This window comes from Talpa occidentalis, unplaced genomic scaffold, assembly GCF_014898055.3.
Source record: "Talpa occidentalis isolate TD23 unplaced genomic scaffold, MPIMG_talOcc4v2.1 talOcc4.9, whole genome shotgun sequence".
Taxonomy (NCBI): domain Eukaryota; kingdom Metazoa; phylum Chordata; class Mammalia; order Eulipotyphla; family Talpidae; genus Talpa; species Talpa occidentalis.
The window spans coordinates 53218826-53242235 of NW_023605305.1; the positions used below are offsets into that span (position 1 = coordinate 53218826).

General features: G+C 39.0%; 1 protein-coding gene across 8 annotated transcripts in view; it reads left to right on the forward strand.

Moving 5' to 3' along the window:
* PTGER3 (prostaglandin E receptor 3) overlaps positions 1 to 23410 on the forward strand; it is a 243359-nt gene that overhangs the window by 61547 nt on the left and 158402 nt on the right. For 7 of the 8 annotated variants that reach the window (XM_054691024.1, XM_054691018.1, XM_054691019.1 and 4 more), the window contains one exon: positions 3288 to 3379. In XM_054691024.1, the coding sequence (XP_054546999.1) occupies positions 3288 to 3379 (92 nt within the window). Of the gene's footprint in view, positions 1 to 3287; positions 3380 to 4971; positions 6580 to 23410 lie in introns of those variants that run through there. The other variant, XM_037499517.2, reaches the window with a different exon arrangement.

Here is a 23410-nt window from a genome sequence, read left to right on the forward strand (position 1 = left end):
TCCTTCTGGCTCTGCGTCCTGCTTCCTTCCTTCCTCAGTCTCCTCTGCAGCTTCTTCTCTCCCTGCTCAACTCTACCCTCCTTTTGGGTGGAGCAGGAAACCTGGAACCTCCCCTTTTCCTGGGGACCACCCTGTTACACACAGGAACTTCTGTCTCTGCCAGGACATTGTCCTGGCCCTAAACATAACTGCTCCACGGCTGCTTTCTTCTCTCTTCCATGATTCCAGGTGGTCTTTTTACCACATGGAGGTTGGGGGACACTTGCAGAATCATTATGCCCCTCTCTCTGCCATTATGCCCTTTTTCCAAGTGTCCACACATGAGCCAGGCCACCATTGGGGCTGTGTCCTCAATGGCTCGAAGGCTTGCAGCCATTCCTCCTTTCTGTTTGTGTTACAGGGCAGCCCCGATATAAAACGGCTTGTCTGACTGTGTCTTTCCCAATGTCTTGATGGCTTTGGTCTGGAGTGGGGGTGGAGTCCACAAAGCCTGTATGAAATTAGCTCAGGACGTCCTTTCCCCCTAACATTTGAAGTTTCTATTCTTGCATTACACACCAACTTCTGAGGCTGCAGTAGTGGGGGCAGAGGATGAAGGAAGCACGTTATCAACCTTTCTCTTCCTACATTGTCTCCTCCTCTTAGCTTTTGAAGAGCTTTCATCTGTAAAGTCCCCTCCCTGTTTTCTCCCTCCCCTTTCCCTGGGGCTGTAAGGACAGGAGGATTGCATTAGTGTGGGGACTGGACTGGAGACAATAGTGTCAATGATACAGGACAATCATTGGGAGGTATTTAAAAATGTAAAGAATTTTACCATTTTACCAAAATAGTTTGTTTCCCTGCTTTTCTGAACTGTAATGACTCATTCTTGCCGAGTTTTGAAAAAATTCATTTTTATAAGTATTTTTCCTTTAAATAGGTTGTGAGTTCCTAGGCTGCCTTTATTCTTTTATTTTCAGAGGAATTTTGAATAGTGAAAATAATTCTGCTGTTTTAATCTATTTAAATAATATTATTTAAATCAATTAGAAACATTAAAGATGGCCACAGGACAATAGCGAAGCCATACATACTGTATATTTATTTAGTAACAACAATCTTTCGGTTATCAACCCAACAATTATGGGTACTAACAGACCTCTAGGCAACTTATGTTCTCCATGACAGTAAGTCTCAGCAGGGCAGGATATTTTAGGATGAAATTCAGGTTCTGTTTGCTGGAATAGAGCTGCATCCTGATTCTGAGAGCCATGAAACTCCAGGGGGAATTGCCAAACCAAAGAGACTAATCAATGAGACTGATCAGCAAAAGTGGTGCAAGAAAAAGTTAGTTTCTTGTGTCCTGTATTATTGATACCAATTAATTGTCCTTCCTTTTACTTGGTTTACCTTTACAGCGCTAGCAGAGCTGGGAGTGCAAAAAAAAAAAAAAAAAAAAGATCAAGCAGGATGTGAATTAGAGCAGGTGTGCTTGTTTATCACCTAAGTTAAAGGGAAAAAATCTCCTTTCTACGTAGAGAGTGCAATGTAAATCAGCCAGCAAGAGCTAACTAGTGCCACTCTGTGCCAGATATTTTGCTGGGCCCTTTGGAGTTACAGAATATTTACAACACAGTCCCTGATTTGAAAGAATTGAGTTTTGTTGAAAAGATCATTCATATATTCATCCGGAAAATATTTCAAAGTTTATCCATTTCAAAGTTTATCCAAAGTTTATCACAGTGCACCAGGCACTGTGATATGAGGAATAGAAAGAAAACAAGAGAGATATAAACCTTGCTTCCATGGAACTTACAATCAGGTGGTATTGATATTCAATAAGTGACTCTGGCTGTATTCAACTCTCCCCAGTTCTAGCTCTATGGAGTTCTTTACCTTTATTGTAAAATTCAAGCACATTCTGGGTGACCTCAGCAGATGAAATCCCTCTTCAATCTTCCTTTGATTCCAGGAATCCTTCATGTTCCTGCTGTTACTTGGCAGATTTCTTTTTTTTTTTTTGAAGATTTATTTATTTATGCATACAAGAACTGGGGTACAGGCCAGAGGTGTGTGTGGGGAGTGGTGGTGGTGAGAGGATTTATCAGAGACAGAGTGGGGAGCAGAACAGGCAGATTGACTGAAATACACTGCTGAGGGGAGCAGCACGCGAGTCAGGAGAGGTCTGTGCTCTTTGTGGTTCACGTCCCTGGCAGGCGGGAATTGAACTCCTGCTGCAGTACTTGGGGATAGCTTCATTGTGCTAACACTTAACCCCTTGTGCCACCAGGGAGGACCTGGTCTTTTATCTTAAGAGCAACAAGAAGTCACTGAAAGCTGGGTATTGGGCAAATTAGATTTATCTACACCCATCATTTGCAGTCAAGTAGTTTTTATTCAGCATTGTACAAGGGATGTGATAAGTAATCTAGGGAGTTAGAAGTTCTATTAGACATTTAGGTAATATTTAGGGTGAAGTTATATTAGACATTTAGGTAATATTTAGGGTGAAATAAGAGTGGAGAGCAAAGCATGGAGGCAGGATTAATATAGTCTCAGGAAGATAATATCTAGAACATCTTTATCATTCTTCAGGTAGCATTCAAAAAACTTATTTGAAGGCATATATGTACTCCTATATTTACTGCAGCACTATTTAAAATAGCCAAGTTATAGAACAAAGCTAAGGGCCCACCGACAGACAGTGGATTAATAAGACATGGTTTACATACACAAGGAAATACTGCTGAGCTACAAGGTGAAATCTTGCCATTTGCAACAATATTAATGGAACTGGAATAAATTTTTATGCTAAGTGAAATAAGTCTGAAGGAGAAAAACAAATATTGTTGACTTCATTCATATGTGAAATACAGAGAACCAAAACAAAGAAAAAAAAATAACCAAACCCTAGAAATCTGACTGTAGAGTTGAGGCTACTTGGCTGAGCGTGAAGGTGAGGAGCAAAAGTGAGAGGAGGCGCTAGGGACTGTTTTGGAACATTATGGGTGTTTTGGTTGTGGGTGTAGTGTGCTCCAAACATCTAAAGAAGTGTGATCCTATACCTCTGAATCATGCATAGTGTTGCAAATCAGTGTTACCTCAATTAAAAAAAATTAAAAAATAAATAAAATAAAATATTAACTAATAACTAGTCATTGAAAAAATATTTACTTGATCATAGATAATGTGAGTTGATGTATGGACTTTGGTTTTGCATTTTTTTTGAAAATGTTCCAGCAGTGTCATCTGACAAAAGGAGTAGTAATCAATAACCCTGTCCACTGAAACCCTCTGTCTGTTCACAGATCAGGCAGCACACAAACAACTATGCATCCAGTTCCACCTCCTTACCACACCAGTGTTCCTCAACCTTGATGTGGAGTGACCATTTGGAAAGGTGAGAGTTAGAAACTGCCTAAATAAGAGTATAGTTCTCCCCCATCTCTCTGTTCCTCTCGAGTTCAAGCTCAGAATAGCTCTAGCAATTCAAATGCCACAGAAGCACTTAAATCTGACTAAGGCTTTCTTACCAGAGGAGTTATTCTTGTTTTTATGACTTCACTCAAATTTCCTCCAGGAGTTCTTTGAGACTAACTTCAGTCTGATTTTATGACTGATCAACTCTCAGACTATGAAAGTGCCTGCATGTCACTGAGTTTTCATAGTAAGTACAGTTTCCAGGATCTTGTCAAGGCTAAGCTACTCTTATTTTAATTAGGCATCAAAATTCATCATGTTCACCATGTGGTTAGCACATTCTTGCTGTCTATCTGATTAGATCTTTGTATATAACATGTATTTCAATGAATGAAGACTCTATAAAGCAGAACATAATGCCAAATGTGATACACCTCTCTCAAACACCTACTTTCATTATTTCTGTAATTGACTGTGGGATTAGTTGAATAAATAGCTTCCTGGGTGTTACTGCATTGTGTGATTTAAAAAAAAAAATTTTTAATTGAGGAAATTTTGGTCTGCGTGGTTGCTTGTATTTTGGAAGTATAGGACCCCCTCTTTTATTTATTTATTTTTATTATTTTTTAAAGATTTATTTATTTATGCATACAAGAGCTGGGATACAGGCCAGAGGCTTGGGGGAGCGAGAGGATTCACCAGAGACAGAGTAGGGAACAGAACAGGCAGACTGGCTGAAATACACTGCTGAGGGGAGCAGCAGGAGAGTCAGGAGGTCTGCTGTGCCATGTGGGTAGCTCCCTGGCCAGCCGAGGGATTGAATTCATGCTGCAGTGGCTGCAGACAGCTTCATAGGTTGTGTCCCAACCCCTTGGCCACCAGGGAGACCCAGGAACCCCTCTTTTAAATGTTATTACCACACTGTGCCCACCTTTTTTTTAAAAAATGAGAAATGTGTAAATTTTTTTCAAAGATAAAAAACACTTGACTTTCCAGGTAGGCTGAACTTTCCAAAGTCAGTAAGCTCTTTTCCTGTCGTTCCTAGCTAATGCCGGGTACATTAACCCCTCTTTTCAGTGTAGGTTTTTATCAAGGATGTGAACATTAGAGCCACTCAATACCTTTGGCCATTCCTTCTCTCATGGTTGAAGTAGCTGAAAAAAAATCACTTCCGTAGCTCAGGGAAAGATCAAAGTGTTTTTCACTAGAGACATAATGTGCAACTATGCCTGAAGTATAGCACTTCGCTAGTTGATTCTTGCCAATAGTTTAAAAATCAAGAGACCAATAAAATATCCACTCCACTCACCCTTATAGTCCTACATAATTCTCCTAAATGTGTGCATATAGAGCACATCTTCTAGATTGGGCTTTGCTGTGAACTCGGACTCCCTGGGAAAGCAAATGAGGTGGAAAAGAAGAGAGATACTTAGTTTCCACATCTTTATTGGAAGGAACACTCTAATGTGATTTTTTTAAAAATTAAGTAAATTTTGTGATACTTACTCTTCACATCATAAAATAAACACGATTCCCTATCAATCCTTACTACATCTCTCTCTATTCTAACAGATCATGAAAGAACGGACTTGGACTTTTTTTTTTTTTTTTCTTTTTTTGCAATTCCTGCTTCCCTGATTGTGTATTTCTTCCCATCTGAGGAGAACTTTATATTTTGATTTGGATTGTTTCCTCATTTTTTTTTTTCTTTTAATTTTTTTTTTTTTTATTAGTAATGCCCATGGAGACCAGGTTTGTTATATAATCCACATCCCTGAGAGTTACATTGACTTCTTGGACTGAATTTTGAGCATATGTTTAAGAAGGTGGGCAGGATTTCACAGTTGACGATTGTGGGAAAGAGTGAGAAAAACAGAAAACAATCTTCCAGGAGTTTTTTCCTCCAGTCAAGCCCTTATCTGAATCTCGACAGAAGAAATGAACTCCTGCCTAATTCCACAGCCATCCCATTGCAGAACCAGTGCTTTCAGAATGATTGCCACTCAGTAAAACCCAGCAGCGCAGCTCCCAAGAGGGGTTGGTGCTGGGAATTAGCACACCCAACCTTGCCGACATCCTAGAGCCAGGGTAAAAGAAGGGAGCAGGGCATAAGTAGAACTAGAAGACTGGCCTTCTAGCCGAAACTATAGATAGTCAAGTTCTCCTAAGAAGGGCGGGAAAAAATTAATTATCTTTTATATGTACATGTGTACATGTGCCTTAGAGTTTTAGTGGATTTTGGTCCACAAAATAAATGAAAATTCAGAGTTGACTTGATTTGCATTTTCACTGTCAATAGGAATGACTTTAAAAAATCAAATAAATAGTGAAATTCAGGTTACAAGGTAACCGCCTAAACTATCTAAGAGAACAAATTTTTTTCCCAGCATTCTCAGTAGTAGGGATAACTTTAATTATTCAGGTAGCATAAGGATATCTGTAAGTACACCTTATTTGATATACTATAATTACTAGGAATACTTAACTGTTTAATTTTTGTCTTAAAATATTTGTGCTCATATTTTTCATGAATCCAGACTTTTACTGAATATTTTGTTAATTCAAAATATCTCTAGTCTCATCCCATGGATAAAAATGTTTTTCTGTTTTCTTCATGTTCTAAACCTTTACTTGGCTTTCATTATGTGAAATGCTTTTTTATATAAGAATAATTTGTATATTATATATTTTAAGAGCCTTTGTAATTCTTTTTTTAAAAAATTACTAAACTCTATTGTTAGCTCCTTGTGGGCAGTATGACTGCTTTATCTCTTGTATCTATAGAGCTTAGTACAGTGCTAATAAGCACATAGAAATTCCTCAATAAAAACTTGATGGAACAATAAAGTGACCACACTACAATCTATGTGATAATGCCTAAAACAACTAATTATGCAGCACCATGAGGAAGGGTGGCATGTAGTTGACAGTTGATTCTCTATTCACATTTCTACTTTGATCTTTTACCGCTTTGGTCAGTCTTTAAATTCAGGCATCTAGTCTCCTAGATGTCTTCTTTAGGCTTCTTGAAGAAAACAACTTTAATTATTCATTGAATGTGGGTGATTGCCATTAAAAAAATAAATGAGAAAAATTAAAGTCTGCATGTAAAATAACTGATCATTTAGTGAGTATGACTTTTTTTAAATTGTGGTAATACTGGTTTATAATACTATATGTTTCAACAGTACAGTTCACACCTCATTTAATGAATATATCACATCACACTCACCACCAAAGTTTTAGTTACCATTCATCACTATCCATTTGAACCCCTCTCCCCATTCTCCTCACTTCCTACTCCTTTCCCCTGTGGTAACCACCACTCTGTTGTCAGAATCTAAGGGTTTTTGTTCTTTATTCACTTGCTTTGTTTATTTATTTTCTATATACGAGTGAAATCATATGGACTTTGTCTTTCTTTTTCTGACTTATTTTATGAATTTAATCCCCTTAGAGTCCATCCATGTTGTTGCAAATGGCAAGGTTTCATCTTTTTGATAGCAGAGTACTATTCCATCATGTGTATATACTGCGTATTCTTTATCAGTTCATCCACTAATGGGTACTTTGTTTTCATAACCTGGCTATTGTGAATATGCTGCAATGAACATAGGGGTGTATATATCTTTTTAAATGAGTATCTTCATACTCTTCAGGTAAATACTCAAGAGTAGAATTGCTAGATCATATTGTATGTTAGTTTCATTGTAAAATTTTTGAGGAAGCTCCATACTGTTTCTATAGTGACCACCAATTTATGTCCCACTTACATTCCCAGCAACAGTACATGAAAGCTCCTTTTTCTCTGTATCTTCACCAACACTTAATGCTTCCTGTCTTTGGGATATAAGGCATTCTTACAGATGTGAGATATCTCATTGCAGCTGTCTTTTTTTTTTTTTTTTTAAGATTTATTTATACAAGCACTGGGTACAGTCAGAATCACAGGAGGGTGAGAGAATTCACCAGAGCCAGAGAGGGGAACAGAACAGGCAGACTGAGTGACATACACTGCTGAGGTGAGCAAGGGGCAGCAGGAGAGGTCTGTGCACCATGTGGGACCCTTGCCCAGAGGATGGGGATCGAACCAGTGATGCAGAGGCTGCGGGCAGCTTTGCAACCCAGAGCTCAACTGCTGCGCCACCGGGGAGGCCCTGTGATTGTCGTTTCTTACCTTGTCATAGAAGCTGAATTTTAACTCTACATCTACAGGCAAAATGAAGGTATTGCTAAAGATATAGATCAAATAATTTGAACAAATGAGGACAGTAAAAATATTCTCATTTTATGACTTCTTTGAGCATAGTGTTTGCTCTCCAAAAATAAATATACAAGAGCTTTGTAAATGAAAAACAGTCTATAGTTGATTTCTTAATAAAAGTTAGTGATGGGCCTCCCCTGGTGGCGCAGCGGTTGAGCTCTGGGCTGTGAAGCTGCCCGCAGCCTCTGCAGCGCCAGTTCAATCCCCGGCCACCAGGCGAGGGTCCCACAAGGCACACAGACCTCTCCTGCCGCCCGCTGCTCCCCTCAGCAGTGTACTTCGGTCCTTCTGCCTGCTCTGCTCCCCGCTCTGGCTCTGGTGAATTCTCTCACCCTCCTGCGCTTCTGACTGTCCCCAGTGCTTGTATGTATGTATGTATATATGTATGTATGTATGTATGTATGTATAAATGAATGAATGAATGAATGAATAAATCTTTAAAAGAATAAAATAAAAGTTAGTGATTACTAATTATTGCTTTTAATCAGTTTGTTTGACTTATAACTGAATGTTAAATCCACTTAAATGCCTTGGAAATGGACAAGAAATATTTGTGCAGCATTACTTTAAGAAAATAATAGAAGCTAAAACTGCAGGCATGCATACAAAACATAAAAAAGCAAATAATAAACACTGAAATACTATGGCACAGGAAGGACAGAAGAAATTACTTATTAAAAAAAAAAACACAACACCATTAAAAAACAGGACAAAACCAAACAGAGACTATTAATAAAAATACAGGGATAACATAGAAAGGAAGGAAAAATAACAACTGACGTTGTTACAAATTATAATTTAGTAGTATGGGCTCCATAAATACTGTTTATCATTGTGGTTATGTGGTGGGGGATGCTGGTGCTGCTGGCAAAGAGTTCGAAATAGAGGGGCCTCCCTGGTGGTGCAGGGGTTAAAGACAGCGCTATGAAGCTACTGCCAGCCACTACAGCGATCCCTAGCCTGCCAGGGAGCAACACACATGGCGCAGCAGACCTCTCCTGTCTCACCCACTGCTCCTCTCAGCAGTGTACTTCAGTACATCTGCCTGTTCTGCTTCCCACTTTGTGTCTGGTGAATCCTCTCACATCCGTAACCTCTGACTTACACCCCAGTTCTTGTATGCATAACTAAATAAATCTTTTTTTAAAAAAGTTAGAAATAGATATTCAAGCAAAGTTAAGAAATATCATACTAAGAATGTAGAGTCAGTGGGAAACGGTAGTAATATATTCTTTTAAAGACTTTGAAAATAAAAGATAACAAAAGTTTGAGTTAATCTCCTTCCCATATATCTAGCCAACCTTTAAATTCTACCAGTTCTGCATATTTTTCTCAATTCTATCACTTCATCTTCACTGGCTGGACTAAATCTAGGCCTCCACATAAGCGGGAGAGGGAGAGAGAGAGGAGTCAAAACAAGGGAGGGAACAAGTACAAGGTGTGGATCACCAGTGCTGTGGTGGTGGGAGACGTGTGGACTACACCTGAGGGGGGAAATTAAATACTATACAATTTTTAAAAAAGATTTATTTATTTATGCATACAATAACTGGGGTGAGGCCAGAGGTCTGGGGAGGGTGGGGGTGAGAGGGTTCACCAGAGACAGGGTCAGGAACAGAACAGGCAGATCTACTGAAATACACTTCTGAGAGGAGCAGCGGGTGAGTCAGGAGAGGTCTGCTGCACCATGTGGGTCACCTTCTTCACTGGAGATCGAATTCATGCTTCAATGGCTGCCGATAGCTTCATAGTGCGGAGTGTTAAACCCTTGAGCCACCAGGGAAGGCCCCACTATACCAAAATGAACAACAATGTAAGAAAATAAATTAATTAATTTTAAAATATTCTAGGCCTCCAGCATTTCCCACCTGAGTTACCCTGGTAACTGGAATCCTGCTTCTAGTTCTAGGCCCTCTAATCACCTTCCACTTCTGCTGCCAAGATGATGTTAAATGTTAATGAAATGTTAAATTTTATTTCTGATGTGAAATGCTAATAAAATGAAAACTTGTTTATGTTATTTTCCTTCCTAACATCTTTAATATTTTTCTATGGCCTTTAGGATAAAATAAATCATTAACTTAGTCCTTGGAACTGTCTATGATCTAGTCTCTGCTGAACGCTTGATCTCTTTTTCTCTACCCACCTTGCTTCCAGCTATGCCAAACTGTCACTTCATGTTTCCTTCTATAGTGGGTAGTCCCTTCTCCTCTTTCTTATGTGACTGACCCTAACTTATCTTCTGTGTATCAGTTCAAGTACCACTTCTTTCAAGAACACTTCTTTTCTGATTAAACATCCATCTTTGTTGTAATTTGTTGGTTTATTTGCCCATCATCTCTACTAGCTAAGGCAGGAAATGTTTTTATCTCTGTGTCCAGATTTCCCCCTTTTTTTTTTTTTGTAAGAACATAAGTCATATTGGGTTAGAGATCTGCTTTACTCCAGTATGACCTCATCTCAAATAATTGCTTCTGCAATGATGCGATTTTCAAACAAGATCACATTTTGATGTACCAGGGGTTAGGACTTCAGCACATGAATTTACTTGGAGGGAATGGGACACAATTCAACCCATAACAAACAGGTTGGTTGATTTATGGAGGACGACACATCAAAACTGCAAAACTATAAGGCCTAATATGAAATTGCTTCTGGGATTTAAAAGGCTTAAGGATTGAATAAAATCTCAATGAAGCATTCTAACCTTGGCTTCAATTAAGAAAGACAATTCAAAAATGGTTATATTTCTGACACTGAAACATCTGGAAGTTTTTATGATAAATAAATTGTAAACACCATAAAGCAAGTGGTGGGATTATGTTGTGTTGTTTGCGTCTTATTTTAAGAGATCGTATTAGACAAAGTCTAATCGCACAATTTATGTTGGGGACAGTGGGAGGGTGTCGGAATTTTTGTACTTATGTTATCAACTCAGGTTTATTTTACTGCTTTAAATTATCATATTTCTTTCCTGGTAGTTTCTAAATTGGAGCAAGATAGTCACCTTGAGATTAACATTTGAAGAGAAGTCTGATGCTACTCATTTAAAAGAAGATAATTAAAGATTTGCCAAGTCATTTGAACAAAGGCATATTAAAACAAATCTAGCACATGATGTTATTACTGACCAAAAAGCATAATGATTGTCTAGCTGTTGCCTTCTCCAGTCAGACTTGCTGATTTGGGGATTTTTATTTGCAAACAAACCTTCCAAAGAGCATAACAAACAGCTGTATCTGGTCTGCTAATAAAAAGTCTCATCTTGGGTTTAGGGTCAACTGTCTCTCCTGATTTGTCGATATCAAAGTCAACTGTTGACACCATGGTGGGGTTTGGAGGCTATAAAAGGTCAGTCGCGGTCTCATAGAACACTGTGCAGTGTCTGCTCCCAATGCACACGTTGTTCATCTGACCCTGACTGGAAGTTGTTCCAGTAAAATCCCATTAGCTTTATTTTTTTTAATTTTATTGCCATATTTACGTTCTCCCTCCACACCTCTTAAAAGGAAAAATAGTGTTTACTTATGTACTTATGTTTCTAGGAAGTGATGCAAATGTTTTTTGGAAAGAATAGTGGAACATTCACCATAATTCTAAAGTTCTTTTTGTATCAACATTTGTTTCTATTCACAGTTACGGTGAGAGATTTTGCCAACACCAGGCAGTTACTAATCTGCCACACAGCTGAACAAATCATTTTCTTGAAATGGTTCCCCAGTAATATCTAATTATAAATGCCCATAATTCCCTAGGGTGTCACTCTCTATACAAATAATTGTAGGGAATATAGGGACAGCACTGATAGTCCATTTAACAACACTCACCATGTGATTGATAATTTCATAGTTCAGATGCTGAGACTCTATAAGGAACTAAAACCTTCCTGATGGTGGATATAGTGGCACAAACTTGTAAAGATTCTCTCTGGCGAGTATAGAAGGAGCTGCTTCACGTGGTGTATACAGTTTGGTTAAGATCAGTCCTAAACAGGGTACTGAGAAATCCTTTGTCTCTTAGATTAGATATACAGTGAGTTGTCTAAAAAAAAAATTGTATAAATGTGCATAGAAAGGAGATTAATGACCCTAAAATGTGCATTTGTAACAGTTTCACCCAAGAATAAATGACATAATCAAACACAGCAGGAGGTTCTGTTTTGGGAAAAAATTACCAATTTCTGGTGGTTATTGGAAGAGCTCCAGCAAGCAATTACTTTTCCTATATCTCTTCTCTAGAAAGAAGACAAGGGTAGGATATCATCACGTGTTTCCAATTTTTACAGATAGAATAAATTTAGCTCACTCAGAGAAGGAAATATATCTCTACCAGATTTTAATGATTTTTTTTAAAATTTATTTATACAAGCACTGGGTATAGTCAGAAGCGTGGGAGGGTGAGAGAATTCACCAGAGCCAGAGCGGGGAGCAGAACATGCAGACCAACGAAATACACTACTGAGGGGAGCAGCGGGCACGGCAGGAGAGGTCTGCGTGCCATGTGGGACCCTTGCCGGTGGCCAGGATCGAACCAGCACTCTAAAGGCTGCGGGCAGCTTCACAGGCCAGCGCTCAACCACTGTGCCTCCAGGGGAGGTCTTCTCTACCAGATTTTAAAATTGCTTTGTTTCCCTCCTTCCCTCTCTTCTTCCTTCCTTCCTCTCTTCCTTCCTTCCAATGCTTATTAACTGAATAAAATCCATTTATTTGTAAGATTCTGGGGAATAGAAATCAGAGAACAATGAGATTTTATATGAAGTAAAGGGAAAAAGGAAGCAACATTTTAAAAATGTACAACATATAGTGTTTTGTATTCACTACCTCATATACTATTCAACACCATTCTGTGGGATTGCTACTTCCATTTTAGAAATGGGAACTTGAGGTTTGTTTCTAAATTAGGGCATGGGCCTCCCTTGTGGCCCAAGGTGTTAAGCACCACACTATGAAGCAATCCGCAGCCTCTGCAGCATGAGTTCGATCCCTGGCCTGCCAGGGAGCTACCCACATGGCACAGCAGACCTCTCCTGACTCGCCCACTACTCCCCTCAGCAGTGTATTTCAGTCAGTCTGCCTGTTCTGTTCCCCACTCTGTCTCTGGTGAATCCTCTCACTCCCCAGACCTCTGGCCTGTACCCCTGTTCTTGTATGCATAAATAAATAAATCTAAAAAAATAAATAAATTAGAGCATAATCAACTTACCTTCCCAAGGTCTATAATTTTGGATAGTATAAGTAGTATTCAAACCTAGCTCTGCCTGGCTGCAAGTTTTTTGGGTTGTACATTTAAGATGGTCCGAATGTTTAAAATGAGAATTGATAGGCTGTTAGGAATTATATTTAGGTAAACAAAAACAATTACAGTTTCTATTAATTGTTGGATTGTGAAATTTCAGTATCCTTCCCCATTCCTTCTCTTTTCCTTCAGGAAGGAAGCAAGAACTTCATCTCAGAAAAGAGATAAAACTTCTCTGATACTCTGGTTATTATTCTTAGTCAGCACATGGTTCCATACAACACCTTACTTTAATTTCATTTTAAAGAGCATATTTGTAGTTTTTGAACCCTCGTATGTCATATGCTTTCTCTCTATTATTTATTTTATAAATGTAGAAACATAATATCACATTTGCAAATATTTGAATGAAAAGAAATGTCTGAATTCTGTAATGTAATATGCTATTAAAGTCAAGAGACAGTATTGAATTTGGTTTTCCAGAGGCAGGGAACAAAACTGTGATAATGAATAGACAAATGGTATTTGACTGGAAATCAGAAGCACTTCTCTTTTTTATTTAAATTAATTTATTTTTAAATTAAGTATTTTTTTTTTACTCTGTTGTTAATTTTGGACAGTATAGGATTTCTCCCCTCAGGTGTGGTCACTGTAGTTCTCCCACCACCAAAACACCCAAAATTCATCACCATAGTCCCATGTGCTTTTCCCTCCTCTGCTTTGACAACTTCCCCCTCCCCACCCCTCCTGGATGCCTCAGATCTTGGTCAGCTTTGAAGGCTAGAGGCCCTTATTTTTGATATATACTAATTTAATTCCCATCTAGTGAATTTGGTGAATGATTTATAAGCTGTAAGCTTCAGTTCCATCAACCACAACAGAGATCTTAATTAAGGCTTGATGTGAAGATGGTAAGTACATAAAGGCACTATAAATTTTCAAAAGTCAGGCAAACACATAGCACTGGTACTGCCAGTCCCTATTCCTGAGCCCACAGAAGATCCTGCCAAGCTAACATAGTATTTTTTTCCCAATAGCCTGTGGATAGCCTCATAAAAAAGTTTATTAAAGTTTTCTCCAGGAGATGGACAGAGCTTAAAGGTCCTAACATGTTGGAGAAAAATCTCTTTGCCATCCTGGATTCAGGTGTGAAAGGGTCCTATCGTCCTTTTCCACCCATGGCCTAAAATACTACATTGGAGCTTTAGTCTGTTAGCTCAAAATAACGCCTGTTAAAATGCAGCTATTTTAATGAGTGATTTAGTGAGCGATGCATACTTTTCTGGAAACAGTCTGTGAAAGAGGAGTGGGAGAAGGCAGGGAAAGCCTCAGGAGAGGACAGGCATGCTTGTGACTAGGGAGAAGCTTGCAGGGAAAGAAAGGGGAAGACGAGACATACAACAGCTTTTCACTTCTGCAGTCTCTCCAGACTCAAGCCTGCCTGCAGACCATATCTACCTAGATCTTCTTGTCTATTCACCATCATCCCTCACAAAAATGGCTATTTTCATTGAACACCATGGTTTGAAAACACGTAAGCACTGGGCACATAAAACCATCAGCTGTTCTCTTCCCTTACAAACTGAGAAAGATGGCTCTGAAGTCAAATCAGGTGCAAGACTGAGGTAAAACCAGATCCATTTGAATCTAAACCTCCTCACTTCTGCCAGCTATACTGTCTGCCCTAGCTCCCTAATTCAGAAATTACTAGTTTCCTTCAAGTTAAGCCTGTGAAAGAATCTGTGTGTTACTCAACAGCAGCAAAAACAAAACCAAAAATTTCAGTACTGGTAGTATGCAGTGCCTTAAAGCAACCAAAGTTCTTTTACCCCCATGAAACTTCTGTTGAGAGTTGGGTGGAAGACTTAATGGTGGATCATCTTTATCAGAGACAAAGGCTAATGGAGGCTTCTCACACTGCTGGACCTTGCAGGGGGGGAACTCCTAAGCGTTTCTTGGGCAAGTAGGTGCTATGCCAATGGGAGAGGGCGAGGAAGCACATTCCTACCATCTCCTGTGAAAAAGGAGAAATGGAGGTACTGCTGAGCAGCAATGATCTCTATCCCAACATCGCAACAGTAAAGAGAGAGAAAGAAAAACGAATACAAGACTAAATAAGTATTGAGTTTAAAAAGCAAGTTTCTTCCCAGCTCAGTTTTGTCTCCATCTTTGCCTTTATTAAGCCTTGTCCATGTGTTGATTGACTAGGCAAAGTGGGAGATTATCAGCAACCAAGGCCATTTTAAATATGAGAGATAAGGATATATTTTTAGCAAAGCTGAAATAACAAGTTGGTCACTCAATTACTCAATTTAGACTTACGGTAAGAACAGCACATGGTTCAGAATTGCTGCAATCCTTGCGTTAGTCAATGGAAAGTTTTGTGTATGTGTGTTGTTAACATAGCATGTCCTGGAAGAAATGCAAGAATATTTTGAAGTTTTGTGCAGAAGAAATGTATTTTGGGAGTGCTTATAGAATTTGATGCCCCTTTCAGTTGAAATGAAGTGACGAATTTGTGAAAACCTGTAAGCTGTCCACGTTATGAAAGATTATTCTAATTCAAAATCATTAGACTGGCAAAAGCTTCTACTTTCATGTTTCTATAACACCTATGTTGACTTTGAGTTAATAAAGCTAGGAGTATTATGCAGTATAAGGGCTTTATGAAGGCAAGGTTCATAACCCCGCCCTTAAGGTATTTCCTGTAAGAGCTTTAATTAATCTCCTAAGCTTTTAAGCTATCTCTCATCTGTTAAGTGGTGATATTAATAAGTAAATGACAAGTACTACCACAAAATGTATCCCTGCCTCCAAAATACATCTTGAAACTACTCACTTCTATTCATCTCTAATACTCCTATTCTAATTCAGGGGAAACTCATTTCTCAGCTAGAGCACCACCAAGAAATAGCCTCCTAATTACTTTCCAAATTTATTTTTTTTAAAAAAGTACATTTATTTATGCATATAAGAACTGGGGTACAAGACCAGGGGTGCGGGAGTGGGGGCAGTGAGAAGATTCACCAGAGACAGAGTGGGGAACAGAATGGACAGACTGACTGAAATAACTGCTGAGGGGAGCAGCGGGCGAGACAGGAGAGGTCTGCTGCACCATGTGGGTTGCTCCCTGGCTGGTGATCGAACTCTTGTTGCAGTGGCTGGATTGCTTCATAGTGCTGACACTTAACCCCTTGCACCACCAGGTAGGCTCTGTTTCCCTTTTTCTACTCTTGCTCCCCAACCCATTCATTACTCCGTAGACATAGATCTTTCTCATCTCAGGGCCTTTGCACATGCTATCCCAGTCTTTCTAAGTATTCTTATCTGAAGTAAGTTCTTCTTATTATTTGCTACCTCCACTCATTGGTGTCCTTGTGGTATTATCCTAACCTATGGTTTGTTTTTGTTTGCCTATTCTTTGTTTTCTGTGCTAGGATCTGACCTTCTCATGGGCAGAGACTGGATTGATCTTGTCTATTCTTGTCTCTACTAAGCACAGTGCTTAGCACCTTGAGGATGCCAAAGAGATAGTTGTGTGAAGAGTAAAAGGGGAGCTGTGAAGAGTAAGATAATTAAGTATACCTTAAAGTAACCAGGTGGTGCTCAGTAAGTTCTTCCTTCCCCTTTCTTTACCAGTGTGGCCCAAATCAATCTCCACTTCTTCTAACCCATATTTATTCCTGCTGAAGTTACTCTAGAATGTCTCATTACCTACAACCATGCTAGAATTCTAATTTTAAAGACAAAAATATGTAGTGAGGGAGAGGGGATGCTACTATTGTTACATGTATCCTTTAATGTATTGGTGTTTCTGTGAATATTGCAGTGAACTTTTCTATGCCAAGTTTAGAGATTTATAATTGTAGAGTCAGGACAGGCCACTGAACAGGTTTTCTGATCCCATGCAGACCGGGTAAAGGAGGAGTCAGAGTCCTCAGTGGCTTTTTGCAGGCTTTTATTGGGATTTACCTGGTACTCAGCAGGCAAGGGTGCTGGGGGGCCGGGAGGCTGGCAGGCTTCCCAGCCCCCAGCAATTCTTCACTCTATCTGGGCTCTCCTGCCTTCTCTGCTTCTCTCTCCGCTTCTGCTGCTTCTCGGCTTCTGCTTGGCTTCTCTTTCGGCTTCTACTCGCGTCCCGGTGACACCGCCCTTAAAAGCCCAGTCTTAGCCCAGGTGAATCCCATCTACCTATGCCCACACCCTACTCAAGGTGCCCGCCATCAGGCATGCATTCAGGACCGCAAGGATCCATCATCTATCCTGACGGCGGGAGGGCAGAAAAGCCTGACATTTTTCCTTACCCTACAGTAATCAAGTGACATTTAGTTTTTACTATTTTCCCTCCATGAGTTCTACGGTATCTCTAAATTGTCTTAAGAAGTGGTTGCAAACTTATTTAACTATATTATTGTCATTTCTCTTGCCATTTAAAAATTGAGTGGAAAATAAAAATATAAAAATGCATGAACTAGTGATTAAAAGTCAGAGTAAGAAGCATATAATTAAGGCAAAGGTGAACATAATTAAGCATAGTAGCTTGTTAACATTTAATTTTTAATGGATACATTGAAACTAAGTTGATTAATATCCTTATTTACAAAAGGAAACAAACTAAACTAAACATAAGGAACGGCTTGAAATTCTAGAATTTGTTCTCAGCTATGATGTCTAAAAGGTGAGACATAATTATGAAATTTATATCATTTTTAGCTCTCATTGGAACAGAATCTCACTGTGAACTACGTATCTGGTATTTGACATTCTAATGTGTTTTAAATCTGATTTCGCCTGAAATTGATGAATTGCTAATATTGCATGCTCCTTTTTCCCAATGTAAGATAGACTCCCCTCCCAATTTATATAAAGAACATATAACACTGTGAGGTAAATGAATCAGACCTCTGGGCCTGCCTCAAGTCTTCCTAATCAGTTCCTTGAATTATTTTAGAATCTAGGTCTGCAGGTAAATAGGCCATTATGTATAATCCTCATAGTTCTGGATTAAAATTCATTTATAGGGCGTCCCCTGGTGGCGCAGTGGTTGAGCGCTGGGTTGCGAGGCTGCCCACAGCCTCTGCAGCGCTGGTTCGTTCCCCGTTCGCCGGTGAGGGTCCCACAAAAAAAAAATTCATTTATAAATGGTGTCCATTTTGGGGTGGGGAATAGTTACAGCGGACAGACAACCATTCTAGATGTACAAAATGAAAGACTGTCAAGCTGTCTTCTGCTTTTTCCCCCCTCTTGGTTATTTAATACTTTCATAGGCAATTGGGCATTTAATCCAGTCCATTTCTCCTTCAGCACCAATGAAAGTCAACCCATAGGACCACACCTTGTGTTTTGTAAAATAATCCTTTCAATGAATCAGGTTCAGAAGAATTTTTCTGACTTTCCTCCAAGCTTGCCCTGATCCTTAACTCTTGCCAGATTGTGCTACAATATGCCTCTGAACTTTGACACATTATGGCTATGTTCTTAATATTGTTGTAGAAATAAATTCTACTTTTTGCCCAGGCAGAGGAAGAATAAGCAGTACTTCAGGAATGGTGAGGTCAGGAAAAGCTTTGTTACTCATGCATGAGGTCTCAGACCTTGATAGCCCCGTAAGGTCTGAGCACCTGTTTAAAGACCAAGAGTTCCTTTTATACACAACTGTGTCCATACCTGTTACATTGATAACATCGTTCTTCAGCAGACACAACCATTTGTGGCCGAGTCCCCAGACAAGGGGGGCAAGGCAAAGGGGGAAAATGCAGGCATTCGGTGGTGGCCTTGGAGAGACAGACCAGCGTGGCCAGCTGCCCGACCTTGTAGATAAGAGTGCTGAGGCCCTGGCCATAAATCTTGAAAGGGAAGGAGCTGAAAGTAAGCAAACTTGTTGATTATGACTGAGTTGGAGTATTCATTGCACCTGGGCTGGAAGTTCTGCTGGAATCTTTATTATACTCATTTGCTCAATAATATATTGTTGCTTCAATATTGCTCTGGATTTACAGAAAGATTTTGAAGCTCTGTCCATATTTCATAGCATTTAATCACCAAGAAGCCTATAATTATTTTTCCTTCACTATCCACTGCCCTGCCCTGAAGCATCCTCACTGTTCTGACCTCGTTTCAGGTTCTCAATAGTCCTATGTAACTAGCAGAATCTGGATTATACAGATCATCCCAATTTGGTGAATACTCTCAAAAGCTGACAAGTTGACTGAAACATGAGCAGCCAGATTGGAATACATCAATATCCACACAATTCTTTTGCAAACTAAACCTTAGTACCAATGTCCTTGACATTTTCACTCTTTAGTTAAGAGATTATGCAATTAATGATGCATATCATTATTTGCAAAACTCTTATCCAAGGTTTATAAATCTGTCATGACTATTTATTAGTGTTTGCTTCACTTCATCATTTCTCTTCCCCTTGATCTGTACTCTTCTGAACCACTTTATAATTCCTGGCTCCAATTTCAAACTTGCCATTCCTTTCGTCTGGATAGATTTCCCTTCCTTTCAGTGTTGGGTATTCATTAATGTTGTAAAACTTTGGACATTAAGTGGCGTTACTTTGGATAATTAGAAGTATGGGGTGGATTTTCATATCATTCAACATCAGAAAGCAATTGAGAGTATAGTGGGAATGTGGAACTGAATTTTGTACATAGACAATTATAAAATCCTCAACATCTTAAGGAAGTAGAACTTTAACTCTAGAGAAAAACTATTTCAAGTGTTTTGTAACGCATTTGTGTATTTATCTGCAGACTGTGTATGTGTGTCTGAATGTATGTGTCACTCCTTCACCCTCACTAAAAATTTTTCTTTCTGCCCTTTTACCCCACACATGAAAACTAAAGCATTCTGTGGATAAGGCACAAATGATATTTGATCTATGTCACTATGTAGCTCTAAGTATTTTAATACTAACCAGAGTCTTTGATAAGCATGATCTAATTTATCCTTCCTTTTCCTTTATGATACCTGTCTTTTGGAAAAGAGGTATCTTTGGGAAAGAGACCCATTCACAGCAAGAATAGGATTGCTAGGAGCCATGCAGTTCTCTCCTTGGCTGTCGTTCCTTGAATTTAGACCTCACTGTTATCTGGTTTGGAGAATTCAAAGACAAGGCTGAATCATAGCTAAGTGGTCAAAGAGTTGGATGCTTCTTGGTACTAAGATATATTAGAACTAATATATTTAAATGGATTTCCGACTTGAATTGGCACCTCCCCCATGATGCATTTTCATTATCTTTCTCTGATTTTCCCAGTCTCTATGTTTGGGGTATGGTGACTGAGGATAAAGGTCTCTGGAGGACATGCTTTTACTTTGACAACATGTGCAAGGATTTCTTTCTGATTTTTTTTTAACTAAGGCTTGAGAATTGAACTTGATGCATATGTTTCGAAATTATAAGAAAATAAAAATTTATGTGATTATTATATAATATATCTGTAGTTACAATATCATCCTGAAAAATGCAGTAAATATTGAAAAGACTTCACAAATCCCATGCCATGGATCCCAATTTGACCAAGATCAGAATATTTACCTTCATTTTCCAGCTCTTTAACCAAGAACTCATAATCCTAATGAAATCAATAGTGTAGACTGATGAAAATTATTTGCAATTCACATTAAATGCCACTGATCACTTTTCTGTCTTGGTTCATGCAAGGTCTGCTTCAGCAAAGCATGCTTATCCGTTTCTGTATAATTAAAAAGCACCTACAAGGAATGAAGTACGTAAAAGAATAATCAGACACACGTGCTAACCTAATTGTTAAATGAGTAATGCACATGAGTCTCCAGCCTCACTGATTAGATTACATCTCAACTTCCTTTGCACATCACAAAAATGACTGTAAAATAACTTGTGGCCATTCTCAGATTAATGACATGTAAAACTCAAAAGTTCTGGTGCAGTTTTTCAGGGCCTGTGGGTTATGTATAATGCAGTTAGTGGACCTCCCAAGCCGGGAGGCTTGATCCAGTCTTTCTCAGAAATTACAAGATAATCCTTCTATTTCACTACACTCACTGTGTCTACAGCCCTGATGACACCTAAACTACATTTTGACTGTGGGCAATTTTATTTTATATTTTGTTTCTTAGTATTTCCAAGCATAAACAATCATGCATCCTATCAAAACAAAACAAACCATAGCATGTCTCCTAACTATAAACTTTTACAACATGTATACATAGACAAAAAATGAAACAAAACAACTAGAAGTGCCAAGGGTGGAACTACTTCTAAAAGATATCATGATACTTATTTTCATTGCAAGTAGTCTAGAATGATGCAAGCATTGATTGTCCCCTCATCCTTGAATGAGTCCCAGCAATGCGGCCTTAAGCTCAGCAATTCCAGTCTACAGCAGCGTGAGAATCTGAGTTGGTGCGTCATCCAGTACAAAGGTTAACTTGAGTTATTTTTCAGATATATGGAGTGCTCCTTCACTTTTAGAAGCAAGAAAAAGGAAATTTATCAAGCCTTTACTTCAGCTACACCCAGGACTACATATATCCACATATAAAATCATGTTCAAATCTAACAATGCCCATGGGAGTGAAAATTCTTATCCTCATTTTTATTGATGAGGAAACCAAGTCACAAAGCAGAGAGATGATTGTCTCATGAAAATATAGCTGAGGCTAAGATTTAAACCCAAATCTTGGACCCTTGGGTTTATTCCTTTTCCCATTCACCAGGCTAGTTCAAGTCACTGAAAACTTTCTCACGTAGTTATAACTGATACAGGAATAATATGACCTGTCAAGGACACCCAGGAGCAAATCAACCAGTGAAAGTGAAGTGTAGCTGGATCTGGAATATAAGTCCTGTGACCAAGCACACCTGGTTTCTGGTGCAGAAATAGTTAGGACACCAGCCAAGTGAGCTGGAGGGTCAGGTCTGCGCGACAGTCCAGTGGAAACAGAAATGCCAATCAGGAAAACTAAAGCAGAAATCCAGGTGAGGGGACCATGCCAGTCTTGCAGACTATTTGGGAAAGCTCTGGGATCAGGCAGGACCTACCAGGCACCTCAACTTGACAACAACAGACTCATTCAGACCCCCAGACTGACGGAGAACATGCATTTTTTACTCTCAGTTGTTTTGTGTGGGTTTTCTCAAGGAAGCCGGAGCAAAGTCCCAAGGAGTGATGGTTGCACAGGACAGCATGCCCAGTTTGGTAGTGGGAAAGAGCATGGACCCCAGAACTAACCTGGCTGGGGGTGACTCTTGCTCTTCTCGGCCCTATTACCCTTTCACTGGGAAAAATTACTTAGTCTGGGAGTTAATTTCTCATTTCATAAAATGGGAGTAATAATAATGATCACCTTTTTTTGGTTAAGAGTATGAAGAGCTTCAAACAAGTGCCTGGTTAGGTCATTGCTAAGCAAGTGTTTGGTAGATAAAGGAATCTGAGTACCTTGCACACATTTATAATGGTAACTCATGGTTGAACTGGGACTGAGGTCCAGGTGGTGTGAACTTAGCGTCTCCCCTTTTAACTCATAGAGAGATGGGTTATGGATGGGTACAGTCAGATAGGGGTCTTTGCTTCGGCAAATGAGAGGGCTCAGGAAATTCAACTGTTGGTGGGGGCGGGAAACTGATATAGACACCATCTTAAAATCCTTTAGCTTTTCTCTCATCCTATATTGGCTACTATCTTGACAGCAATTGTGATATGTCTGAGTCATTTTAGAATCTCCTTTATACCGGGCAGCCCCTTTTGGTGTCAGCTGGATACTTGAAATCTTTAACTTTGCATTGCAACAGCCCCACCCCTTATCCATAGGGGTATGTTCAAAGTCCCCCTTGGGTGCCTGAAACTAAGGATAGCATTGACACCTAGCTATATATATTTATGATAAAGTTTAACTTATGAATTAGGCACAGTAAGAAATTAACAGCAATAATAAAATAGAACAATTGTAACATGTACAGTAATAAAAGATATGCCAATGGAATATGGTCTCTCTCAAAGTATCTTATTGTACGTAATCCTTTTGGACCAAGGCTAACTAACCACAAGTAACTGAAACCACAGAGAGAAACCACAGATAAGGGGCCCCTGCTGTACTGAATCCATTTTTCATCTTAATTCGATAATATTTAGCACTCTCCACACAACACAGAAATCTGGACAGAGCTTAAGGTCAGAAAACAAAGAATCCTTTTGAGTTTGTACACAGCAGTAATCCCTTCTCATTCACATAGTGAAATGAGATTTTCAGAGTTATTACATGCTTTCCTGATGCATTTTCCCAAATCAGGTATTTTTAAAAACAATGACAGCTTTTTTTCTCTGAAAGGGTACTCTCTGCTTTACTAATTGTTTTTTTATTTTGGCATGAAACAAATAATAGCAATACATAGATAGATCTGCTCAGAATCACCAATATATGAAAATGTAAATTTTTTTGGTAAGAAATCATTTTTAGTTACGCCAAATCAAGTCAGATTAGGTTATATAAGATCTGCTGCCTCATGACTCTGAG